This window comes from Python bivittatus, unplaced genomic scaffold, assembly GCF_059951505.1.
Source record: "Python bivittatus isolate LINGU-HERP-01145 unplaced genomic scaffold, Pbiv_v1 ctg000070_np1212, whole genome shotgun sequence".
Classification (NCBI taxonomy): domain Eukaryota; kingdom Metazoa; phylum Chordata; class Lepidosauria; order Squamata; family Pythonidae; genus Python; species Python bivittatus.
Genome location: NW_028277034.1, coordinates 39716957 through 39744626, shown reverse-complemented (window position 1 = coordinate 39744626; position 27670 = coordinate 39716957). Strand labels below are relative to the sequence as shown.

Here is a 27670-nt window from a genome sequence, read left to right as displayed (position 1 = left end):
GCTTCACGCGTTACATGAAACTGGCCACTGAAGTTTTACGGAAATGGCTTAAGGGGCTGTGGGCGAACCCAGGAAACTATCCTCCAAATCCCCATTTAGCGTGACGCGCGTCCCTGGGCTGCCTACCAGCGTGTCCGTTATATATAGCGAGGTCAGCGCAACTGCTCCGTTAAACGGTTCCAGGCCGCCATGGGGCAGAAAGCAAACTTGCCTAAAACACGGGAGCCTCTCACTAGGTCTGGTCTCCAGCCGGGTGGGGGCCGTAAGAGGCGCCGGGCTGGCCGGGGGACTGCCCGCTCCGCGTCCCCGTCCGCCGGTCTTCCGACCACAAAGGCTTCCTCCCGGCCGTGCCGAGCGAAGTAACGGTCCTGCCTGCCAGTCTGCTGCGGAATGCAGCGGGTTCAACGGCGCTGGGCAGCGGGCGAGGTCTGCTCTAACCCCGCAGCAAGATCTCCGTCTTGCTTTCCTCTACTTCCGCGCAAGGAAATCCTTGGCGGTCATCCTGAGCAGGCGCAGCCCCGTGGAGACCCAGACAGGGCGGCAATCCTTGCTTGCTTTTACCTGTGCAAGGGATGCAAAACCGTGCAGGGAAAAGGGAGAGAGAAATGCAGGTAAGTGGGTATTGTGGCCCGTTCAAGCATTGTACTCAGAGGGGGCTCATCAGGGACTGGTCCATCGACTGGAGAAAAGTATCCAATGATGTGGAGAATGAGATGGATGCGTTTCAGATCTGCAGATGATATAAAACACTCTGGAGCAGTGTTTCTCAACCTCAGGGACTTGAAGATGCGTGGACTTCAGCTCCCAGAATTCCCCAGCCAGCATGGCTGGCTGGGGAATTCTGGGAGCTGAAGTCCACGCATCTTCAAGTCCCTGAGGTTGAGAAACACTGCTTTCGAAAACAGAAAATCCAAAATGACCCTGATAGGCTGGTGAAATGGGCTGGAAGTTCCAGCATAAAATTTAACAGACAAGTACGAAGCTATTTATTTAGGAAACATAATGCATAGATTGGGGCTTAGTAACTACTTGCGAAAAAGGTCTTGGAGTAATAAAGCTGCATCCATACTAGTTTGCTTCCCAAATCATGGAAAGTATTGTTCTGTTTCACTGTGTTTTGGTCAGATCCTATTCTGTCCCGTTCTGTGCAGCACATTAATTTTGAGAAGTTAGAACCAGTTCAGAGAAGGGGAGTGGAAAATACACTCTATGACAGTGTTGTCCAAACTTGGCCACTTTAAGATGAGTGGACTTCAACTCCCAGAATTCCCCAGCCAGCCATGGTGGCTGGGGAATTCTGGGAGTTGAAGTCCACTCAAAGTGGCCAAGTTTGGACAACACTGCTCTATGAGGACAAGCTGAAAGAGCTGGGTAAACTTAACTTTGAGAAAAGAAGGGGTATATAATAGAAGTATCTGAAAGAATGGCACGTCATATAGATCTGGCTGTGTTCTCTCTCTTTCCACGCCACAAAATAATGAATTTAAGTTACAGGATGGTCGAGTCCAGTTGGATCTTAGGAAAAAACAATCTCACAGTAAGAATGGTTCAAGAGTGGAACCAATTACTCAAGGCAGGTGGTGTTAGATGTGTTTGGAGGGGCCCAGCTGATTAAATTTGGATCCCTGCACTGAGCAGGAGTTAGATTGGCCTAAATGGCTCTTTAATACAATAAGCCAAAGACTTATATTATATTATATTATATTATATTATATTATATTATATTATATTATATTATATTATATTATATTATATTATGGCTGAAGAGCAGCACGGAGGGGGCGGGGTGGAATAAGATGGCAGCCCACGCGTGCCCATAAACTGGATCTCTTTGGCTTAGCAGGTCACACAACTGTAGTCAGTGCACTGGAAGGGGATCTCACAAAAGCTTAATCAGCTCCTATCTGCTGCCTTCCCCTGCTTTTAAAACCACATTTCCAAAAATAATTACTGTTCTGCCTCCATACATATCAATAATAAGATATAAAGTGCAATTAGATGGGGGGGTGACAGAGACAACGTTTTCTCATGAAAATGAATATGGAGGTGGAGTTTACACAACAGGCCAAGCACGTCTGCAGCAACCAGTTTTTCCTGATACAAGCCAGCTCATTATGCACTTGTGAATCATGGTGCAAGTACAAAAGGGGTAGAGTTTGCATTGTGATATTGTGATCATTTGCTGCTCCACCTGTGGAAGCCCACGATGCCAAGCTAAAATGAAGTTATTGCTCGTGGTTTAGCATATCGCATCAACCCATCCAGTATGATTTGCAGGTGGTTTATAGTTTAAACCAATTGTGGTCATTAAATAAACCACAGGTTATTATTTAAGCAAACCATAGCTCAGTGGAATATTTTTCAGGCTCAGCAATGCATGATCTGGAAAATACAATTCCTTTTGCTTTGAACAAAAATAATATAAAATCTTATTGTATGACTGCTATTTGTCCTTACTCTTTTAAGGTATTTTTTTATTTTCTTCATAATTATGTCTCATACCTCAGTTGATTTTTAATGTTTGGAATAGTTGCCTCTTTTTTTATATTTTGGTCAGGCTTGTTATATTTGTGCTGGTACAGACATATGGTAGATCATTTCAGAATATATCTCATAATGTTCAACTACCAAGGCACCTTTGATTTATTAGGCAGGATTTTTTAAAGTTTATTTTTCAAGACAAGGGAGTTCAAAACCAAACCAAACCAAACCAAACCAGAATAGTATGCCTTATGCCTGAGAGAAATAAGACAGTTCCTCTAAGAGTTCCTCTAAAAGTGTATGTACTGTATGTAGAAAAATTTACAAAGGTTTTGGAAGACTTAATTCACTAAGTCTTCATTCCTATCTATATTTACCTAAAAATAAGACCCACTGAACTCAATGGAGCTGCGTGAACATAGAAATTGCATAGTAAGGTTCATTTAATTGGCTGAGAGCAATAATTGAGTATTTGCTCATTAAGCCACTTTGTTTTATATATAAGGGGGAGGGGGGAAATCAGTTCTAGGATGGTACAGAATTATTCCAAAAATGGTATGCAACCATGAATAGCACAAGTTACCATCTTTATCTGCTGAAAACAATGATCAGAGATGATCTTTTACTAGCTATTATGAACTTCCTAAATTTAGTCTTTGATTATTTCCTCCCCGTATTGATCCTACATATGTCTCTGTTCCATGCTTAATACTGGAAGCCGTATGAAATACGTACTTCTCTCCTTTTAGCTAGTATTTGTATCTCCAAATCTGGCTGCTATTTATTTCATCAGTAAAATACTATGTCCAAATTATGCACTGTGTTTGTGACTGCTCTTCTCCAGAAGGATGAAGGCACATTTGGATATTGATTGAATGAAATCTTATTTTTCAATAGTATTTATTTTACAATTTTTGTAGCCCACTTCAATCCGTATATACTGGGCAATGTAGAACGGAGTAGGTCATAAAAAAAGGAACATATAAAAAAGTAGTGCCCTCCCCCCCAGTTGTCAGAAACAGCTGGATCCATAGGTCAGCCAGACACAAAACAGAATAATTCAGGAGATTATCAGATCCTTCCCATGTCCTCTGAAGTCCACTGGAATCCATCTAGGTCCTGGAGCACACCAATTGAAAGGGTTCACCATGCATGAGGAAGTCTTGGGTGTCTATGAATTTGATGAAGTAGTGATCCGACCATAGCAGAGGATAGGTATCAGTGTCCTCCATCTCCAGTTCTGTCTTATTTGTTCCAAAGTAAAGACAAAGTCTAATGAGTGTTGACTTACATCTGTTGGCACTTGGATTACTTGAGACAGGCCCATGATCACCATAAACTCATGAAATACACTGAATCTCTCTTCCAGGGCATGAAGATCAAAGTCTCCCCAACCTCTCAGTCTTGGGAGGCCCAACACCATCCCTGAGATGAAATCCAGAAATTCATGGAGGGCTCTCCATAGTCCAATGCCATATACAGGCATTTGTATTCAATCACTCTTGGAACAGGTCATATTTTGCACTGACTCACCATTTTCCAGCAGTAACTAGAGGCTAAGATGCCCAGCAATTCAGCTACCCGGGCCCTGGTCTGGAATATCTGGCTAAGAAGAAGAGACCTACACAAATATATGGGCCTCCCTTCTCCTATAATGGTCAAGCTGGTGCTTCCTATCATACCTACCTCCGACTGTCATAATCCACAGGTGGGCCCCCATCACAGCATCCACTTCCTCCTATTTATCTTGCCATGCTCCCATCCAACACACATACCACAGGCATTAGCTACCTCTTAAGAACACTTCTAGCCTGGCACCTACCATTTACACACCTAACACACCAATTCCCTTCAACACTATCTGCATACAGTCTACTTTACACTAATTTACCCTTACCAACCTATCTCTCAGAGAAGATTTCAGGCTACCAAAATCCCCACCAGTCAAAAAAATATTTCAATCCTCACTATGTTCCCACCACAAAAGGGAGGGGTGGAAGTCTTTATCAGAAATCCCTAGCTCTCACCCAGGCAGTGCATCTAGAAGACTTCTGTTAACCTAGGTATGTTTAACTTAAACAGCTTCATTTTATTCTTTTCCTTCAGGTACTTTAAATATACTCTAATTCAGCAGCCACTAATCTCTTCACCTAATGAACTGCTAACTACCAAAAAAAAAAAACCCTCAAACCACTACAACTAACACTGGCGCTGACTAAACAACTCCTACAGGTGCCATCTTAAAAATGTATACATATATTTGAAAGATCTACAGTGTATTTCATAGGCCTTTAAACTTCTGTAGGTTACTTGTGGACACCGTGATTCCTAAGCAGTCTCAAGTCAGGTGATCTGTGAGCCACACCTCACACTTACCTATGCTGGCCCATGTATTTCTATTTCTTCTCTTTCTTCATATATATGATCTTCTCTGTTAGTATCAGCAGTTTTGTGGAGAAGTTGGGGCCCTGCGAGCCCAATTAATAGAGCTCCAATTGGAGCTGTGATTAAGATTGCCAGGAAAGCAACTGTCAAGACATCCATGCCATATTTCTCTAATTGTTTATCTGCCTGCTCCCGTGCTGTATCTAAGGCAACTGAACCAATTGCAGCCTGTTGAGAGAAAAGAAATAACAGATCACCCAACAAATGAACATTTAAAAAATTCAGTCCAAGAGCTTGTCTCATCAAGCATTCCATACCATACAGCAGCCAACTAGGTGGACAACAACCTAGTTGTTCCCGAGCAGCTGGTATTTAAGGTATGCTATCTACCTTTCAGGTGATAGTACCTCGATATTAAGACTAGCAGTCATTAAGAGACCAATTCTCAGTGAATGTGTTTTGCCCCCTTTCAAGAACATCTAAATTGGTGTCCATCTAATCAACTGAATTTCACAATGTCTTATTTTAAGAGATTCCTTTTACTGATGCTTTGGAAGAGGACTGGATTGTAAGTTACTGTTTTAAAGGGGGTTAGCTCATCCTTAATATAATATTTTCGAAATCTGATTTACTGTAATCAGTCTTAAAGTGTTTGAGGGCTATCCTTGGTGAAAAATATAGCAGCAAAACTTGCAACAAGCTAGGACTGTATTTATAGTACAGTGTTGGTTTAGAATCTGTAGTCTCTTTTAAGAGCCTTACTAATACAGTTCAAAGCACTGTTTATACTTTTGAAGTTCAGGTGGATTGGACTTTCCTACCTTAGAAGTTAAGACAGAGAATTGGTAGTTTTGGGATGACAAGAAATAGTAGAGGGTATTGTGAAGGTTAATTTCCCTCTTGTCACTCTACTCTTTCTCTCACTTACACATACAAGCAAAATTTGGTGGCAGTGACTTAACATTCACATTGACAACACTGAAAACATCCTAGAGTTACAAAGAGCCTATACACATTGGGTTGCTCACATATGATTAAGACAGATAAACTGACTATGAGGTGCATGGTCCAAAGTCAGTCTTGAACTTGATTATAGTTACAATATCAGATGAATAGTCTCTTATTGCTTCTGGAAGATCTTATATCCAATTTAGGAAGGTTCAGCCTTGTGATTCATCACAATGGTGCTATAGTTGCCTACACTTCTCTAGTACAGGTGGAACATCTCACTACATTTAAGGAAATAGCTGTATGATGTTTTGGTATAGCTGTCGCATTAGTGCTGTCAAAAATTATGTTCCTAAAAGGAAATTTGAAAACAGGATTGCAAATCCTGACTGTGAGTGATCTTGGCTTGCACCGGAATAAAGATAAAATGCTTGGAGCAGCATCTTCATTTCCCAGCAGTGGATAGGAGATGGGGAGTTTATGTCTTTACTAGGCAACGAAGCTTCTGCTATTCAGGAAAAAATGTGAACAACGAATAAGATAAAAAAGAAGTGGGAAAAGGCTGAAAGTAAGGACAGCGCATGGATGAATAAATTAAATTTTAAACTTTCTTGCAAGGAATAATGGGTACAATTAACTTCATTACCAGAAGAGAGAAATCTGCCATAAGCATGCAATATACCTGCACGGTGGCCTTGGGGATCCAAGCCAGTGAAATAAATATTTTCTCCTTCAGGTCAAAGCCAGCAAAACACACTAACACAAATGTGACTGTAACTCGGGCTATAAGTCCAACAGCCAGTGTGGCAATACAGAATCCTGCAGCAAAGAAATAGATTTAATTATTCCTGTTTTTTTTTTAATCATCTCAACAGCTGGACGGCATAATCTTCCCTCTGATTAGCTATCCCCTCCAAAGAGAGAAGCCATAAATACCTTCTTGGCAGAATACGTACCAACTGTTTGAGGCTCAAGAGATGCAACAGATATTTCAGCTCCAATTAAACCAAAAAGAAAAGGCTGGAAAATCTCCCATGCAACCTTAATAATTTTTTCTACCTCTTTCTGCAAAAAAAAAAGCAAAAGCATGCATTGTTGTACAGTATTGCACACTCATGCAGAAGATATACAGTAACATAAACTCAATTGTTTTTGTATTATTAAATATGACTTTCAAAAAATTAAGTGACCCATAATTCATTTTCTTACTCTCATCTTAGGAAGAGTGATTCTATCGTTATTTATAAAGATGGCATCACGACCTTTCAAAGATGTCACTAAGGACTCTTCTAATAACTTGAAAGGAGCTTTGAAATTATAGTTCTTCCACTTTTTATAAAGTTCTGTACCACCACCACAAACATAATCTAAACTGATACCATCTTTAAGTTATTTCTATAACATGTTGTTCTAATATGCTTAGTTACAGAACTAACTAAAAAGATGGTAGTTCTTTTCCCGGGTTCTCCTTTTTTCATTAAAACCCACTGTTTCTCATCTAGTCCCATTCACTTTCCTTCATAATACTGAATAGAGATGTATACTAGCTTCATCAGAAAAATTATCCATAACAACATTTGCTTTGGTTGAATAGAAAAAAGCTACATGACCAAGCCACAGCCTCAGTTAAGAATAACTGTTTACTGTGATGCAATATTAGCACTGTTTTCTCTTTTTCAGAAGCTGAACATCACTGCTTATGAACTCAAGAGGGTACCACTTACAGGAAGAAGGTAGCGGGCTTGAAGAAACCCTCAAATCTGTAGAAATATTATTTTTAAAAATGCCCATAAACCATAGGATGGAGAATCTCAAAATAGCCCACCAAGAAATGGCTAGAATCTGGAATCAAAGTAGTCTAGGTTGAAACATTTTCTTATACATTCAACTTGTCCAGGATATTTCACAAACTCTCATATTTTGGAACCAAGGTGACTTTCTGGCTACATGATAGCTAAATACTCACTTTCTCATCAGACCATGATAATCCAGCCAGAAATGCCAAGACAATTGTGCACAGTCCTCCAGATCCAGGGAAACTAAAATACATACTGCTAAAAATTGCAAACATTGATAGGCCTATAACAAAGAATGCTCTCTTCCATACAAGATATGCCTAGAGAGAGAAATTGGAGAAAGCAAAAGATATGCTTCATAAATGTCAATCCAAACATAACAAGAAACTTTGAATAGAATACAATATTTTGGATTTGTGTGGCTGTACAAATCTTGTAAATCCTTGGCAAATCTTGTAAACCTTGGCTAATATGAAAAGGAAGGTCACCTGTGATTTTTTTCAGAAGCCTGAACAAAGATAGACAACTTCAGTGCATAGCACAGGGATGCTGTGCTGGTATTTGCATGAGTTCCAAAGGATTCTTCTGATCAAAGCATTTACAACCCTGCCAGATATTCAGTGTATTGCTATACCTATCATTCTGGCTAAGGTGTGATGGAGAGTTCATTTTAAATGTGTTGTTATTGTTTCTTCTCATGCTTTAAGAGATACCAGATTGCTACATTTCAAATGGTGTTCTCTCCTTACCTGATCCTTGCTTGGAAAGTAACGAATAAAAATGCCTAAAAGTCCACCAGCTGCTATACCCACTGCAACTTCTAATACACCTCGAAGGACGTTTTCAAGGGTGGAGCCTGTTTTGGCAAAGCAGAAAAAGAGGATTCAGATGGGTTTTTGGATGGTCACCCAGCTGGCACTTACAAGCATGGCTGGCCTGCCAGAGACAAGATCCAAAGTTTTGATTGTTATACAAAAAGTAGGCAGTAAAAGAGGAGGGGGAATTGAAAGTCCTTCTAGCTGAATTTTGTACCTCAGAGAAGGAAACAGGTGGTATTCCAGGAATTGCTGAACCATTTGAAGCTATAGTAGATCATATATTGATTTTGTCCTATTGAATTACAATTGTTAGGTATGTAAATAATGGTCTGGATATTTGTAAGATTATATTGGAAATGAATATTGCATGCTTTTATGATTCTCCAAATCTGATAGTACAAGGGCTAATATTCTCAAATAATATTGTGTTTAACATTATTTAACAAGCTTTATTTCAAAGGAAAATGTGTTCCAGAAAATATATGCTACATCTATAGTATGTGATACAATCAGTAGGGTCTCTGATGAGGATAATAGTAGTTAGGAAGATCTGTGTGAGAGGAAGCATTCTCTCAGGTACCCCAAGCTGAATTTGGGTAATAGGTTAATATCAGAACTGCCCAAAACATTTTGGAAACAAGAATATTCTTGAGAAATCACTGCAGGGGAAGAAGGATGAATCAAATCAAATTTTATTACGGTCAAAGACCAGCATATGGAAGGATGAACTATCCCAGAGGTTTCCAGAATATTTCCAACTCTTGTACAGGACAGTTTCCATATACTTAAAACCAAACCTTACACTTCGTCCTTAAATATCTGTTGTGACTAGCCATGCTGGCTGATATTGCTGGGTTATAGCTCAGCTGTATCTGGAGAACCACAGGTTCCCCTCCTTGCTTTGTGTAACCCAAAACTACTCCTGCTTACAACAAGTGCTAAATCTCAATGTGCCTGAAAACTTTTATTTATGGTCAATGACCAGCAAAGTAGCTACAACCCTAAAACATGCTCAAATGCAATAAGAGCAATAAAAACCACCTATAGACTTGCCAATTAAAATGTACACATATAAAAAGTAAACAAAAAAGAATGAAATAAAGCAAAACAAAATTGAAAAAATAAAAATAAAATGTAAATAAAAGTATATGAGGACTTCATCATGACATTGTTCCAAGATTAGGACACCTTAAACCTCCTTAGGGCAATAGTGGCCGATAAGAACTTGGCAACTCCATTTGTAATAGCAGGGTTCCAGTCTGAGAATAGAAAACAAACCACTTTTCCCTCATTGAAACCTTGACCTCTGCTAGGAGGTGGTAAAGGTATACCACCATGTAAGTTTATATAGAAGGGACAGTGAAGAAATACCTGCACCAAGGTCTCAGGTTCATCCTGACCACAGGGACAATTTTCTCATTCTATGAATTTTATGAATTGTGTCACAAATAAAGATTCTGGTATAAAATCAGCATCTGGGTATATATATTTTTATACAAAACATATTACTTGTGTAGAATAAATTAGCATTATCACAAAGAAGACAGTGGCTTTGATGTGGTTTATCAATAGAGTAGACAAGTACCTGAAGAGAATGCTATCCCTAAGCAGGTGTTGAAACCTGTGATAGCCAGAATGTCATCAAAACTTCCTGCAGCCATTAGCAAAGTTGGGACACCTTTGTCAATACCATATCCTCCTGCTTGTAAAACCAACATTGAGGGGACTACAACAGCAGGAGACACAGCACCTAGGACAAATCTGAACACACACACACACATGAACTTTTAGTTACATCAATATGAGTATATTTCCTCCATTTTCTGGTAGCTTCCTTAGTCAGAATATGATCTGCAATTCACAAGAGAAAGGGAAAACTGAGGAACTGTGTTGTGAGTTGGAAAATACACCACAAAAGTGCTAATAGTGTCACAAGAATTATTTTATGTTAGGAATATAGGCTGATTCCTTTCAGCAGACTGGGTTTATGTCATATAGTAGATCATATTATTTGTTTATTGTGGTTTAACGTATGGCATGAACCCAACTATTGGAGTTTGCAAAACAAAATTGTTGATGATTATTTGTATCTTACCTTTGATTCAGGAGCTCAAGGTGCTATACATAACCTTCCATTCTCCTATTTTTCACCACAAGAACAACTCTGTGAGGTAGGTTGAGTTGAAAGAGAGATGACTATCCCAAGGCCATCCAGAGTGCTTCTGGGGCTGAGAGAGGACTGGAACCTGAACCTTTCTGCTTCTAGTCCAAGAGCTTCACCATTACACTACACTATTTTGGGGTTCAGCATGCTACATGAAACCATCCGGTTATGGTTTTATTAAGAAATTGTTGCTAAAGATACGTCTTGACAAGATCTTTTTAAAGACTTCTGAACGGAATTAAAGAAAACCTTCACTTGAATTAATAACGATTTAATCTAGATTATCTGATTGAATATACAACCTTGTAAATTCCAGATGTATTTATGGATCGGGGCTTTAATTCCTACCCTAATCATCTGTCGTAGGAAAGAACGTATGCCCACTCTTACACAGCACAAGCAAACCAAACCAGATGTGACATCCACACTGTGCCCATGACTCCATGGAAGAGGAAAGACAGTGTTGGCCCAGGAAAGAAAAATAAATGCTATTTTTTAAGTTGGAAGAGTGGCTTACCCAAGTATAAATCCCCACTGCCATGGCAGGTGCATGAGAAAATGAGATACGACAGCTGCTGTACATGCTTCTATGAGGCAGGGTCCCAAGCTTAATCTAAAGCAGACAGCCTTTAGTTTTTTCAGAGCCTGCAAAATAAATGCATTTGCAATCAGGGGAATTGTTTTTTAAATGTTTTGAAGACTGCTGAAGAAAACCCCATGAGATTTGCTCTATTTGGCAATGGCCCAAGACCTGGCTCAGGAGGCTTTATGAGTCTATTTTTGATTGTTCTGGTTGTCTGCATAGCCTCCAATGCAGTATGTTTTAATAAAATTTTGTTCCGCTGTTTATTTTTGTTAGTTGTTTAATTATGTACACTGCACTGAGTCACATATCTAGTGGGGGGGTATATAAATTGAATTAATCATAAGTAATGCAGATAGAAACATGGTGTTTGGAACTAGGAATCTAAGGATCAGAAACCTTGGGATCAGTATCTGTGTTCCCTCTTGACCAAGCTGTGCTAAGGCATTGTGATCAAAATATTACACATCATCATCATCATCATCACCATCACCATCACCATCACCATCACCATCACCATCATCATCATCATTATTATTATTATTATTATTATTATTATTATTATTATTATTTTGTGCCTTGGAGCCAGTCTTGTCTCCTGTGACTGCCTGGACAAATCCCTGCAGTTTTCTTGGCAAGATTTCAGAATTGGTTTACCATTGCCTCCTTCCTAGGGCAGAGAGAGAGTGACTGGCCCAAAGTCACTGAGCTGGCTTTGTGCCTCAGGTGGGACTAGAACTCATGGTCTCCCCGGTTTCTAACCTGGTACATTAACCACTACACCAAACTGGCTCTATGCAATGATAGGGCTACCATAACTGCAAAAATCTGGCATGCACTAGATGGCAGCAAAGAAATACAGAGATCCTAACTGGGTTTTTACCTGGATATGAAAGACCTACCTAATGAGCCTGCTGCTTTAGAAAAGGGGGTACAACAGAGAATTTTTTCTTATGTGCTGAGTTTACAATGGTTTTGTTTGTGTATAAAGCAGGAACAGGTAACCTGTAGCACTCCGGATATAGCTGAACTACAGCTTCCAGCTTCCTTCACCACTGTAGATGCTGGCCCAGGCTGCTAAGAACTATAATACGCCAACATTTGGCATACCACAGTTTTAATGTATTTGCATAATGCATTAAGCCTAGTTTGGCATGATGGTCTTCATTTTATACAACAGAGTAAAAACATCAGGAAAAAAACCCCCAACATTTTACAGCTAGTCTTGTTCCAGTCTCTTTGGCCACAGGCCAAAAGAGAAAAGTTCAGTACAGATTAATTGGTCTGGATAACATGAGGAACCTAGATTAAGATGCATTAATTATAAACGGTTATAGGTTATGGTTAAGGCCTCTACAGTTGGATCCATGGTCCAGATTCAGATAATATATAGTGGAACCTCGGTTTACAAACTTAATTCATTCCGTGACTCTGGTTGCGACCCGAATTGGTCATGACCCGAAGCAAATTTTCCCATAAGGTTCAATGTAATTACCGTTAATCCATTCTGGTGTGGAGGACAGGGAGGTGGCTATTGCTTGGAGGGAGAGTCCCCCTCCCTACGACCACATGTCAGGGGTGGAAAATGGCTGTGGATCACGTGTCAAGGGTGGAAAAATGGCCACGGATCACGTGTCGGGCGGAAAAATGGCCGCGGACCACGTGTCGGGCGGAAAATGGCCGCGGACCACGTGTCAGGGGCGGAAAATGGCTGCGGACCACGTGTCACGGGTTGGAAAATGGCCGCGGACCGGGTCACGGGAGGGAAAATGGCCGTGGATCCTGTTCGTAACCCAAGGCGGAGTTTGCGAACCGAAGCAAAATTTTGCGGCCGGAGCTGGTCGTCACCCGAAAAGTTCGTGAACAGAAGCGTTCATAACCCGAGGTTCCACTGTACTACATGGGTTTGACAATCAGTTGACTTAATAAGTTGCACAAACACAACCTTAATGTCATGGCAATACTATACCTTAGTAAGGTTTAGGTATGCTCCTTCCAATTTGTATGATTAACAGATGGAGTTTAGAAGAATATGCTTCTGCTTTAGATTAACTACGCTTGCTAAAGTTTGGATACAAGTTCTAAAGTATATTAGTGTTATCACTGGCTAAAGGAAGTCAATTTTAAATGATAATTTATGAAACTTATGAGCTAAATATAGTTGAGGCTACCACAGTTCAGGGTTCAGACAATTTTAGTTAATCTCAGTGAAAAGCAGAAGTTTCTGATTTTCGCAAAGTCATCCTGGAAAAGAAGAAAGGGTAGGAATACAGTGGAACCTCGGGTTACAAACGCTTCTGTTCACGAACTTTTCAGGTGACGACCAGCTCCGGCCGCAAAATTTTGCTTCGGTTTGCTAACTCTGCCTCGGGTTACGAACAGGATCCGCGCCATTTTCCCTCTCGTGACCCGGTCCGCGGCCATTTTCCCGCCCGTGACACATGGTCCGAGGCCATTTTCCGCCCCTGGTACGTGATCCGCGGCCATTTTCCACCCCAGACACGTGGTCGTAGGGAGGGGGACTCTCCCTGCAAGCAATAGCCACCTCCCTGTCCTCCACGCCAGAATGGATTAACGGTAATTACATTGAACCTTATGGGAAAATTTGCTTCGGGTCGCGACCAATTCGGGTCGCAACCAGAGTCACAGAACGAATTAAGTTCGTAAACCGAGGTTCCACTGTATCTAGTTCTCAAAGCTACTTATGCCTCATTACTGTAAATCATGGTTTTGTGTTACATCTGAATGAAATTAAACGTTTGCTATCTTAATAGGTTCAAAAACAGATTAAATTCAGACAAAAATGATCATAATCCAGAGGATCAATCATACAGCCAAACTAATTTCCACATTGATATCCCTGGCTGATCTCAGAAGGTAAGTAATGTTGGACACCCTAACAAACAAAGCAAACAAACAAACAAACACAGAAGCAAAGGCATCTGGGGGTGTGGGGATGATTGACATCTGCAAGATGTTGGATGATGCGTTGTTGTGAACACTCCTTGAATGTGTATGCCGTGTTGATGCATATACAAAAGGGCAGGACTTGCATGTATCTGCCTGCATTTCATTTGCCATTTTGCAGATTTTAACCCTGCCCTTGTGGCTTCCCCTATCCAGAAGAGGATACAGTAATGGCAAATGGTTGCCAAGAAAACCACATGGATGTGTCCACCAAGTTATCAGGTGTCAAGATCAACTTAAAGGAAACATTTTGTTTTCTTTAGAAAGTTTTTGCAAGACCTTAAACTCTAGAGCAGTGTTTCCCAACCTTGGCAGCTTGAAGATGTGTGGACTTCAACTCCCAGAATTCCCCAGCCAGCATGCACTTAAGGACAATATCCATGCTCTAGTGGGGGCATCATAGCTCCTACTACAGTGACAAACTGTGTCAGGGTTGAAACAGTGTACTTCAGATGTGCTGGGACGACATAAACTGGCTGGGAATCCTGGAAATTATAGCCCCACACCTCAGGAAAGCACTAGACTGGGGAAGGCTGCTGAGACATTTAGGATCTTCTTGCAGTTAAATGTCCCTCTGCACAAAATACCCCTTCCACATTTTTTTAAAAAAATACTAGATGTCACAAAGAGAGTTTAATCTAGTATTCTCCCCTAGATGCTAATTTTCCACAAATTGAGGGATGTGGTTTGAAGGAGCATTCAGTTATTTAGTCCCAAATTCTGAAGTGCTCCCACCCACAGAGCTCAGAGGGAAAGTGGTCCCAAACTCATCTGAAATTAGGGCTGGGTCCACACATTAAAGAAATTTATCTTTAGTTAGATCACTTGTTTGGCCACGTGTGCCCAGCTGGTAGAGTTATAAATTATGATTTATGGCTCTCTAAACATATGGACTTTGGTAGCCAAAGCCTGTACAGGTTTTTGAGAGAGCAAGAGTTGCAATGGGTGGGGAAACCAGGCAAAGAGGGTGTGGCCAGATCACAGACACATAAGAGATTTTCAGTATTTTTCATGGGGTTGCTAAAGAGATGGGGGTAGCTTTCTTTCTTAAAACAATTTTAAGCCAATTTTAGAGCTGGCACCACTGTTTTCATTGGGTACCAAGCCATGACTTTTGGCAACTGCAGTAAAAAGGGACTACAGGGGTTCTGAGAAGTGGAATTTAGGAGCACACTAAGCCTTAATCTGTTATGCAGCCCCAGCCACTTTTGTTTGCTTAATAAACCAGGGATAATCAAATTGTTACCTAGTTCAATAGTGAATCAGAGCTCAGTCATGGCTTTATCACCTGGTTATGCATTTGTTAAGCAAGGACCATTTGATACTCCACCTTTGGGTCGAGGCCAAGGCCAGCACGGGCCAAGATAATGGAGAGAGCAATACTTCTCAGGCTGGCTCCCCATTTCACATTGATCTGGACTATGTCACTGATTAATGGGATGTTTCTGAGAAGAAATCCAACAAGCAACATTCCTAAAAAGGAGGCAGAAGAGGCATCTTACTGACTGACATAATTGGCAGATACAAAGTCTGAAAAGCTTGCTATGAAGTCCAGTGCCTTCAAAGATGTTTCCTTTCCTGTACTCACAGAATACCATTTGAACCAAACATTTAAGAAGGAAATGGCTCCCCTGTGATCATGCAGTCAAAGGGTCATACTCCTGCAACCTGAGATCTCATAAAGAGTCCCATTTCCTAATCTCTGGAACACTACAGAAAATGCTTTCCTCCTGAATAAATCTGTACAAATTTGTATTCCACCAAATTTCTTCTGTACATTTAACAATCCCATAGAGTTTATTAGATGAAAAGATACCGAGCATGTTAAATCATGTCTGCCTGGTTGAGACATTGTACTAAACAATAATGGGTTTGTACTACAAACACCAGCCATGGAGGTTTATTACATGGAGATTTATTCAATAAATCATGGTTAAATGCATAATAATAATCCTGGCGGGGCCCAAGAGGAGACCCTTCTCTGCCATTGCTCCCGCCCTTTGGAACATTCTCCCCCGAGAGTTGTGGCAGGCCCCTACCCTACCGGCCTTCTGGAAAGAATTGAAGACCTGGCTCTGCCAGCTTGCTTGGAGTGATAACAACCTTACTCAATCCTGGGGGTGGCTAGCGCCTCGATGACGCTCCCTGAGTGACTGCCAATTATTTTGGATCTTTTTATTTTCTATTTATTATTGTAATTTTGTCATTTTAATTGATTTTAATTGTTTTGTAAACCACCCAGAGTCATTCAACAAGATGGGCGGTGACAAATTCAATAAATAAATAAAAATAAATAATAAATAAGCTATGGTTTAGCATGATGGACTTCAGCTGCATTCTCAGAGGAAGTAATTGGGATAAGCCCAATCATGTTGAGCATGTGGTTGTGTTATTATTCAGAAAACGATGGTTTAGCAGCCATGGTTTTGCATGTTGTGTGAACATACTCTTCTTTTTACTAGAGCCTAATCATTGCAAAAAAACCAAAAACATAATACTATAAATCAGTCATACATAGAATCATAATCTAATACTTTTTAAGCAGCTTTCATACCATGAACTAAATGACAATGACTGCATTCACACAACAGGCTGAATTAGACCACACAACCCACTAAGTTTAGTTAATGTTGACCTTAGGGGTTTGGTTTTATTTTTTATCTGTGCATGTTTGTCTGGTTTAGCTTCATATGCAAACCCAGCACATTTGATTAGCTTATGGTTTAATGTTTTGTGTGAACCCTAGTAACTGGGTTAAGCTTGTTGCATGAATGCAGCCAGTATGTGCTTTATTTTGGCTTAGTGCATATGGGAACCCAGCCATTCCAGTAGGTAATCTATGATTATGACTTAGTATTATATGTCTATCAGGTTATATGGCTTGTTCAACCAACCATGGTTAAAACATCAAATAGGACCCAAAAGCTTAAGGGAATTTGAAAAGTGAAGCAGCTTGCTTCATTGTAAATTGAAGCATCCCTGAGCCATAAAGGTAGTGGGTTGAGAACAAAGGAATGATTAATAGGTAAGAAAATAAATGTTAATTAATTTAAATAATCTGCAGGATACATGCCCATGACAGGTCCCCTACAGAAACTTCTGTTAGTGAAACAAGCACAGATTGGGGCTGTAAACTGAAAAAAAAAAATCAATTTTAAAACTACTTAAAAGACCAAGATGAGTACTTTTTTGAGAAATGGAAACAAGAGCTGTTGCTTCTTAATTTGTACCACTAAGACTTAGCACTTTGAAGTCCATTTGCAACTATTTATTTGAAGATTCCCCATTACAGGAGTTATTCCAACTAATTTCATCTCAAAACACAAAATCAAAGAGCAACCCCAAACAAGTCAACTTTTAAGTGACTTTCTCAGTACTTAAAATATCTTCACCAAGTAATATTCTGTTTTTCCAATTAATTATAGTTTAATGATCTAGCTATTAAATTTGAACTGTGTGGCAGTTTGACTATAGATTCTCTGTTTCAATAAACAATGTCAGTGTGAAAAGACACAGCCTATCTGAAAATATACTTACCCAAAAGGGGCGGGAATGGAGGCAGACCAGGAAATTTAATTAAGCCCATAATTTTACCACCAATTACAGCAAAGAGGTAGAGGAATAAAAGTGCAAAGAGATTCCCACCAGGAAGACTTTCACGGTTTGTAATAGACCAGATTACAGCCCAGATGAGTACTACTGCTACCACTGGAAGGAGAAAAACATGAAAATTATATAAACATTTGAAAATATTTCTTAGAATTTTTTGACACATTTATATAAAAATATAAAGAGAATTTTTATTTATTCTTTAACTGTTCGTTATTAAATTGCATCCAGATTAAGACTTAGGAACAAAAAATTGGAAGAAGCAAACCTGTGCTTCTAAGACCAGTATATCTAATGCCAGTTCAAAACATTGCTTATGCATTTTTATGCATGTCTTTTTATGCATTTCCTGGCTTTTGCTGAATGTTTCCTTTTGTGGGTATAAATCTGCACAATCCAGTACATTTCTTATAAATCAGACATTCGAGAATATGCAACCAAGTGATGGAAACTGGGTTACAGACTAACGTAACTGCCATGCTACCATCTCAGTGGGGTTTACAAAAGTATGTATTAGTAGCACAGCAAACTCTGTTCAGGTTTCAGAGATTTCAGTTATTGTGCAAATAATCTGCCACCGATTGGTGCAACTGGAAAGTCAAGCAGAATATTAGAAAGCCTAGATTTTATAATATCTAACGTTATATAAGCCCTTAATGGGAGGTGGTCTTGAGACCTCTAGCATGTGGCCCAAGCCAATACAAATCACACAGGAAAAAAAAAACACTTTAGTATGAAAGCATATAGAGAAAAGGCAGGCATGCCTGCATAGTATCCACAAATCTAGGTCTGACTGGGGCAGGTCTGAACTATGGAGTTTTACTGGCATAGTGAGCTTCTGCTGCAGACGGACACAACCTGAGGCCCAGGGATACCCTAAAGGCTTGGCTGCAGCACCTGGTGACTTCCAAAAGTTTTACCAAATTGTAATCAGAGGGACAGAAGCAATTAAATGCATGACTGAGGAGGAATTGTGTTAACTATATTTAATTTTAATCACATGTAAGTGAACGGAAATCACCCACTACTTCTTGGAATATGACCTTCTGTAATGGTATGTGGGAATGAACTTGAGGGACGAGGCAAAGAGACGCTGCCTAGGGAATGATCAGATAAAAGGGGGAGGAGCCCACAGCTGAATAATGAGGAAAGAAAGAAACCAAAAAAGGATCCGCCCTAACGTATCAGGCTGTTAAAAGTGACAGCAGGAGATCTGTATTTTCAGACTTGCAAGATTCTGTTAATTTAGCCTTACAATAAAGTAGAATCTAGGTCATATGGTGCTGTCTGGTTTACCTGGGAGGGCTGACATCCATCTTGCAAGTCTGAAAATACAAATCTCCTGCCATCACGTTTAACAGCCTGATACGTTAGGGCAGATCCTTTTTCGGTTTCTTTCTTTGCCCATTATTCAGCTGTGGGCTCCTCTCCCTTTTATCTGATCATTCCCTAGGCAGCGTCTCTTCCCCTCGTCCCTCAAGGTCATTCCCACATACTGTTACACCTTCATCATAAAATTGAAAGACCAAGTATGGCCTTGGCTTGGGTCATCCATAGGAGGGAGTCAAAAAGTCAAGATGGCATCTATGACCATGTGATGCACATAAAAAAAGGGCAGGACTTCAGTCGCATGGCTGCAGATGTCACCTTTACCTTTTTTACCCTCTCTGGAGACACCCTTACCTTGGCCCAGAAAACATTGTGCATGCCTGCACAAGGAAATGAATCAGAATCTGTAATATAGAAAAGTGGGGAAAGGTGGTAGTGACAAGCTTCTGGTGACTGGTACACTTACCGAATATATTAGGAGGGTCTGAAGGTTGAAGTGTGTCTAGCAAAGTGTGTGGAAGGATAATGCAAAATAAGAGGTGCGATTTTCCAAACTTTGCTTTGGGAAGGGTTGACAATAAGTCCCCCCTACCTACCCACCCCTGTTTTAATGGTGTTGAGCTTATTCTAGAGTTTACAGAACCAATTTGTTGTAATATCCCATCTCAAAATTACAAGAGCATATGCTGTTGATTTTCATCAATCAGATTAGCAACGTTCGCAGAATGGTTGGACAGAGGTGGTGGGCTGCAAAAATGGACCTCCAAGACCATTTGGACTAAGTGGCCTAAATAGCGTCTTCTGCTCTGTGGAACAGAACAAGACTGAAGAGAGTCTGACTCATTAGGAACCATTTTCATAGCTGAAGGAACTAGCATTGTGAACAATCAATACTTTCCTATTGGGTGGATTACAATTTCACTAGTGACACAATAACCTATGAGTAAGTCAGACAGCTAATAGGCAGATAAAATTGACAAGAAGTGGGTGTGGAAGAAATACACCGGAATGATATATTCTATTACTCCTACACTTTTCTGCGTGTGCTACCCAGTGTGAATTATAAGAAGGCCAAAGGGCAAGTCACATTTTCTTCAGACCATTTTTTTTTTAGATTTTTATCCCACTTTTTTTTTCATATACAACTCAAGTTGACAAACATATCCATACTCCTTCCTCCTCCTATTTTCCCCACAACAACAACCCTGTGAGATGACTTGGACTAAGAGAGAGTGACTAGCCCCAAGTCACCCAGCTGGTTTTTTATGCCTAAGGCAGGACTAGAACTCACGGTTTCCTGCTTTCTGGCCTGGTGCCTTAACCACTAGACCAAACTGGTTCTGTTCTTCATTTTCAATTTTTCCATGCTGATCTACTCCAGAACAGATTAAAATGCAATACATCAAATAAATAGGCTCCACAGAAAACAGGGGCTTTTTTCTTCATTCTTTTTTTCTCACCATTTGTTGCAATTCTGGCAAGGATGCCTTGAGGAGGACAAGCACATATTCGTCTTCCTGAGGTCTTTAACTGGGCCAGAGGTCCCTGAGTGCGCCACTCGCACCCATTCAATGGAGCTGCTTCTTTTGTTTGTACAATGCCACTGGTGGCTCTGGAGTCCAAAATACTGACCTCCTGAGTGGAAACCAAGAAATAATATCAGTAACAACCATCTGTCACATTTTATCAGAATACTACGGCTAAAGTCCTAATTTTTATAATTTTCAAAAGTTACTGAACTCAGTGGGATTTAATTTTAAGTAAACATATTTGTCTGGTGGGTATCAGTCTGGAGAAAATTGGTCTATAGGTTAACTCTAATAACGGCACCAAACTGAGCAAGGTGGTTTAACAGTTGAACTATGCACAGACACGAACAGATGTTGATAAATATGCTGGTTTATGAAGTCTGTTGGTCTTTTATGATTTTTGTCCTAATTAAATTGCTTTTAGATACATTGCTCTGATTTTTATGCTAACTTCTGGTCTGTGATGATGCAGCAAATAAAATAAGTTGAAGTTCAATTTCCTTCGAGAGTGATAGGTTGGAGAAGGAGGCGCTGTGGTTTATAACTGCAATTTAAGAGTTTGTCTTGATGCAATTTACTCCTACTTAAAAACATAGAGCAGGGTTGGGTTTATCACTAAGCAGTTTTGCAGCTAGCTTCAGGAAATACAGTGTTATTGTTGTATTATAGTTGATGTGGGTATTTAACATGGTGAGGTTTTTTTCCTTCCATTCCATGCTCCATGTAAGTGCATATGTTCATGCATATGTTCAGAAATGAAAAACTGTAAGATAGAGTAGATAACCTGCAGGCTGTGAATTGCCCCAGCACCCCATCTGTGATTTCCCCAACTTGCAAAAGCTGAAGGCTTCCACTTAGCCCCTTAAGGCACCTCCCTCATGCCCCTCAGAGCAGAACAATAGAAGCCAAATATTTTGACCTTGCCCACTTTAGTGGCAGCATGGCATTCCCTGTCATGTCCCCTACAGTCCCCAGATAAGGCACACCGTGAATCCTAAAAAAGTTTACCCTCCTGGTGTATGGCGTTATGCAATTTAAACAGAGAACTGATACCGTATAATGCTCAAGAGTGAAATCCGTGAGCAGAGAACTGATTCCAATAATTTATTTAATTGTAATACAAACTTCATGTGGTTTTTTTTAGGGCCAAGTCCTCTAAGCAGGGCGCATTACATTTGTTCTTTAGGCCAATACGAGAAAAAGGTAAATCCAAGGAATAACATGGAAAGCTTCATTTTCTACTTGACCACAAAATCTTTCTATTAATAATGCGGCTCTCTCAACTTATTCATATACAGGCATGGTCTGTTAATTATAAAGTGTTATTAAACTGCTACAGTCATTTATATATTAGCCCTGAGTAACTCATTACTCAAAAGTAACCCAACCACTACACCAGTGTTGTCCAAACTTGGCCACTTTAAGATGAGTGGACTTCAACTCCCAGAATTCCCCAGCCAGCCTCATCTTAAAGTGGCCAAGTTTGGACAACACTGCACTACACAGTCTGGCCTGATTGGGAGATTGCTGGGAATTCCAGGGCTCTGCTGCAGACTCGGAAGTTGAAAAAGCATCCTGGAAAATGGCAGTGGCACATCCTGAGAACATCTGGCCAACATTCCATCTCAAGAATGGCCCACAAGAAGCACCTAGGAAGGCCACCTATAGGGTATCGAGTCTCTTCTCCCATTGTCAGTTCCACGAATCTACTGTGCAAAGAGGCAGCACCCAATAATCAAGGCTATTTTTGAAGACTTGTAAATAAGCAGCCAATAACACATTCTTGAGGCAGCCTATTCCACAGGTTGATTATACATTGTATGAAAAAGCATCAGTTTTAAATCTTCTGCTAGTCAGTTTCGTTGAGTGGCCTCTAGTCTAGTATTACGGAATATGGAGAATTTCTCCCTATTCACCCATGCACACTTTTATCACCTCAGTCATATCTTCTTGTGTCATTTCTCCCAGCTAAACAGCCCCAACCATTGCATCCTATCCTCATATGGAAGGCGTTCAAACCCCTCCTCTTCTTGGTTGTCCTTTTCTGCACCTTCTCAGCTCCATAATATTCTTCTTGAGATATGGTGACCAGAATATTGTACACAATATTCTAGATGTAACCACTCCACAGATTTTTATGAGGTCATTATAATCATAGCCAATTTATAGCCAGTCTCTTTTCTAATGATCCTAAGCATGGAATTTGCCTTCTTTAAAAGCACTGTGTATTTCCTTACACCTCCAAAGAAACTGCATAGAAGTGTCCATGAAGTCATAGAAGTCAAGCTCAACTCTCCCTTTTACTGCACAAAATTAATAAAATCACAGTACGTTGGACTGCTCGCTGTACAGTAGATTGGATGGGGAACTTAGTGGTTTAGAGAACTACAGCAGCACTTAGCATGACCAGTGGTGAGGGAGGATGGGGGTTGTAGTTCAGAAATTCCCCTATTCCTACAATGGTTCCCTATCTTGGAGTCCCCCACTGGATTTCAAGTCTAATATTTATGGAAGGTGCACCAGACTGGGGAAGACTGTTATGGATATATGAATGTAAACAAATCACCAATATAGTTTTAAAACAGCAACAGCAATTGCAACAAATACCTGAGTTGCTTCATGCATGGGAATTATATTATTGCTAGCATTTGCAGATAGTGCTGTTGGGTTCCAGCTTCCTGACATTGGTTCTTCTGCCATTTTGATCAACCTAGATGAAAAGAAAAAAAAAAAGATATTGCCTCATTTAAAAAACTCCAGCAATGAGGGAATATTCATAAACACATGAGCATCACTCAGTCTGCAACATCCAGTGAGGGTCTGCATTTGTGAAGTGATCAGCATAAACCAAGACTATTTTATATAGATTGAATTCATCCCAGAAAAATAATACTTTTAAATGGATTCCAATATGAAATTCATCTAAGCACTCTCTCCCCCTCCCCCTTTCTCACATTCACTATATATACGTATGTATGTATGTATGTGTACATTGGTCCTCAGAATATATCTGTAAATTAATTTATCTTCCCAGCTTTCTACAACTCTTGCCACAATGTGCAGAGATAGCACAAATTATTTTGAAGAGAGAATCACTGGCTGAGGAAACACATGGCTAAGGATGCAAAGAGTGTGAACATCTGATCTTACCTTGGGTAGATGACTGTCAAAACTCTTCCTAAGGCCAATTCTAAAGGTTACCTGTTGAGGATAGTGAATGAGGATTATTTCAGTTGATCTGATATTTTCTGTTAGGGTTATTTCTGGCTCATCTTATCCTGAATCAGTGTACAGTAACTAGTCACATGAACACATTCTTGGTCCAGATGCTAGAGCTGAGTGCAAAAATGTGAAAAGTCACAAGCACTCTGGAGCATGACTGTGCAGTGAGTATATCCATATGATCAAGCTGACTAACACTGATTTGTGCGTGAACTCTGGAAAATGTTCAGAATAGATTTTTATCTGATTAAAATAATGTTACATCCTTTCCAGATTATTAAAACTAGAACAACACATATCCAGATGCATATATCAAGGCACAATCCAAAGCACAATTATGTAACTTTGCAGCTTGAAATTGAATTACCTTCTTTACTAGTTCTGATTTTTTAAAAAGTACAAAAGGGTTTCTCAAATGCCAGTTCAGCTACTAAAATTATTGCCACATTAACAAATGTTTGGTAGAAGCAGTGTTCTTTCTAAGCCTAGAATTTGTTCCTTTTATTTATACACTGAGAGGAAAAATTCATCTCATCATAAAGAACAAGATGGCTTTGTTGAGTTGGGCTGATAATGAAGTTTGCTTTACTAGATCAAGTGTTGAAACAGGTGTAAAAGCACACAATGGAAAGAGCATTAGTGACTGTTCCACTTTACATATCATGCAGAATTAAAGAACATTTCCTATTTGGTGTGCATGTCAGGGAGAAATGGCTAATCCTATTTTCCTGAAGAGCATACCTGTTTGATACATGCAGCCCCCTGTGCTAATTACAGCTCAAAGGTAATGTAAAATGTAGTGCATGGATTCCTAAAAAAAAAAAAAAAAGTAATATGAATAGACAGGGGATGGAAGGCTAATAAAAAACTTGCAAATATCCACCAGCCTCTTCATCTGCACCAAAGAAGCTTCAGTCAAGACTTCTACAAAGGAAGATGGTTCAGTTTTTGACTTTAGTGCAACAAGCACCACAAGTAACTTGCAATTCAAAAATAAACTCCAGAGCTGCTGACTGACATGGCAGAGGCTGATGCAGAGGTGACATCCAGTAGCAAAATGGAGTTGTAACAATGCAGTGGATTGGAGAGTTGGCTTGTGGTGGAAAATGACAATCACAGAAAGATCAGCCAGCTGAAATCTAGTGATATTTCTGTTATCGAGTAAAGTTTAGAACAAGGTATCTTCAACTCACAGAACAGGGACAGATTTCCACAAACAGCTTTAGGACATGAATCTTTGCCTAATTGTGCCTCAACTTGATGCAGATGTTTAAAATTGTGTATCATAGGGATTAAAAAAAGAACCTCCAAGAATGAAGAAATGGGATTATCTCATGCTAATCTTTGCATCTGGAGCCAGCAGGCCTTGGGGAATTCTGGACACAGAAATCACTTCAAATATGCCCCATTTATGATAAGTCTGATATTATTTATATCATACAGATATAGAATGGTATAAGGTCCCATTATGAAAAAAGATGTTTATAAGCCATAAAGCAGCTAAAAAACAAACATCAAAGAGGGGGAAAAGGGGGACTGGACACAATACAGGACACATATTTAAGGATTTCAAATACGTTGTTTTAGAATGTGCCTTTAATAAAAGGCAAATTTATATCAATTTAAATAGCAATGCAACAATAGCAGAAGATTAGTAAAAATCTACCTGAGCATTTTTACCTCCATTTTGCAAATATTACTTTGGAGAAGATGGAATCCTTTATCATTATGGATGGATACTGCTTTTAACTAAGAACAAATGATTTTTTAATGGATGCATATATAAACATATATTTATAAGCAACACATGTAAAACTGTGTTTCATTGCACAGTTGCAGCTGCCTTCCTAACTTTTTCTGACTCTCCTGGGGATACTCTACTGATACTCTGATGCCAAAATAATAATGAAGAGCTGAATGAGTCTCCTTGGTGGACAGACACATTCTAACTATAAGACGATCAGGAGCAGATATATATCTTGCCAGTAATGTGGATTATAGTAACTGCATGGGTATGTACTGCACCTGTGCTCACATTTTGGCATCTGCCTCTGTTACTAAAGGCGTTGACAAGTTTACGCAGAAATAAATTGCTCCCTGAATAGTGTGGCCACAACTGTACTATCCTTCAGGTAATCCCAGACACTAATCTGTTGTGCAACAGCCAGTCAATTATCTTCGGGAATGTCAAGTCTTGTAATTGCAGCTGGGATCTAGCACTTCAGGCTGTCCACACTATCCTTAAGAATAAATGGGGTTGAACTCAATTATTGGTTTTACACATCACACAAAGCCATGATTTGCCTCAATCGTGTTTTATTGAATAAATCACATATTTAAGGATAAGACATAAGCCATGGTTTATAAACTATAATGGGTGGGTTCATATAATACATTCTAAAACAAACCCAGACAAATTACATCATAGACCAGCGCAATGTGAAAAACCAAGCGAAGGTATCCGTTTCTAGCCACAAGGATGCCAAAATGTATATTCTGATGTCACAGTGCAAGCTCCGCCCATACTTGCATCACAACACTGGGTGCGGTGTGTGTTGTACGATCATGACAATTTTTTGCCATTTGCCTGCCCTTGTGCCCACTTCCTCTCCTCTCCTCCCTCCTGCAGCCACCTGCGCAAGAAATGGAGCTTAGTGCCTCATTGGATTCAAACTCTGTTTCCAAATTAAATTGCATTGAGAAAGGAACTTTGACAGGATCACTATCAGCACTGGCATTAACATTAAACTCTCTTGGACACCACTCACTTCAAGGGATCAGTGCAAAGATTGTCTACATTTAATTTGTCATTATGTGCACCTAATTAAGGCCTGTACAATGAACTAGAAAGTACTTCTAGATTATTATTGCCACTCAGTCTACTAGCATTTGTGTCAGCGCTATTCCTAACATACCTTTAGAATTACTCCAAACCTCCTTTTCTAAACCGAGAGTACAGTACTTCATTCGTTTCAAGAAGTAGACACAGAAGCAAAAGTTTAGTATTAGAAATATTAACCAGATTGCTGCCGACAAACTTTCAATGAATAAAGGATTCCAGCAGAACGGGGGAATTGGGGCTGATTTTTCTGGACAAGTGGGGCAGTTAAGACCAGAAATATACAAGAGGTAGCAAGCTACGACAATCTAGGCGCGCGGTGCCTGCAAAAGAAAATACATCTGAACTCTCGGACGGTGGTATCCGACAAATGTTTCTTCCCATTCGGGAGCGGGCGGGAGGAGAAGGGGGCACGCGTGGGGTAAGTCTCCGACACCTTGCTCTCCAACCTCGGATCTCTATCTAGGTCGGTTTGCATTTCGTGGGCAGGGACGGACTAGAGCGGGGACCGAAGTAAGCTAGTTCAGTGATGCACCACTGTGAATACATCTGCCCGGTTCGGATGGCGGGACAAGAAACCTGGAAGGAAAAGCGCTGAGATCAAAACGTACCGAGCCCAACGAGCCCCCGGAGAGCGACGGATCCTCTGCAGGAAATCTTCCAGGGATTGCAACAGCGCGGTGGCTGATCCCTTGGCTAACGGCCTTTGCCTGCGGTCGACAGAAGACGAGCCGTCCCGCTTGCCGACCCCGTTCAAGCCGGGCGGCAGGAAAACGCAGCTGCGGGTTGCAGCGCACCTACTGGGCGCCGGCCGCCTTCTAACCCTTCGCCTCGTTCCCCGGTCCGAGGTCGCGCCGCCGATATTAATAACGCTCCCCTCCCTTCTGTACGGCAAAGGGAGGAGCGGCTGGGAAGAGCCTCTGGCGAGGAAAAGATGAGCTGGAAGGGCCATCGCGGCTGTCCGTGCCAAGGCAGGGAGCTTTCCCTCACCCGGGTCCAG

General features: G+C 40.4%; 1 protein-coding gene across 3 annotated transcripts; it reads right to left on the bottom strand.

The window, feature by feature from the left end:
* Nucleotides 1–3348: 3348 nt before the first annotated feature.
* SLC9B2 (solute carrier family 9 member B2) lies at nt 3349–27670 on the bottom strand. 3 transcript variants are annotated; one of them, XM_025167674.2, is made up of 14 exons: nt 27282–27670; nt 24573–24642; nt 23760–23810; nt 23217–23319; nt 20541–20715; nt 17680–17850; nt 15473–15615; nt 11110–11237; nt 10014–10189; nt 8360–8466; nt 7781–7930; nt 6771–6879; nt 6497–6633; nt 3349–5094 (listed from the first exon to the last, which is right to left on the bottom strand). In XM_025167674.2, exons 4-14 carry the CDS (start codon nt 23307–23309, stop codon nt 4858–4860), a joined length of 1626 nt encoding a protein of 541 aa, XP_025023442.2. In that variant the 5' UTR covers nt 23310–23319; nt 23760–23810; nt 24573–24642; nt 27282–27670; the 3' UTR covers nt 3349–4857. The 3 variants fall into 3 exon arrangements, with proteins under 3 accessions (XP_025023442.2, XP_025023441.2, XP_025023440.2); XM_025167673.2 differs by lacking the exon at nt 24573–24642 and having other exon boundaries at nt 3349–3906; nt 4858–5094; nt 27282–27669; XM_025167672.2 differs by lacking the exon at nt 24573–24642 and having other exon boundaries at nt 3349–3725; nt 4858–5094; nt 27282–27668.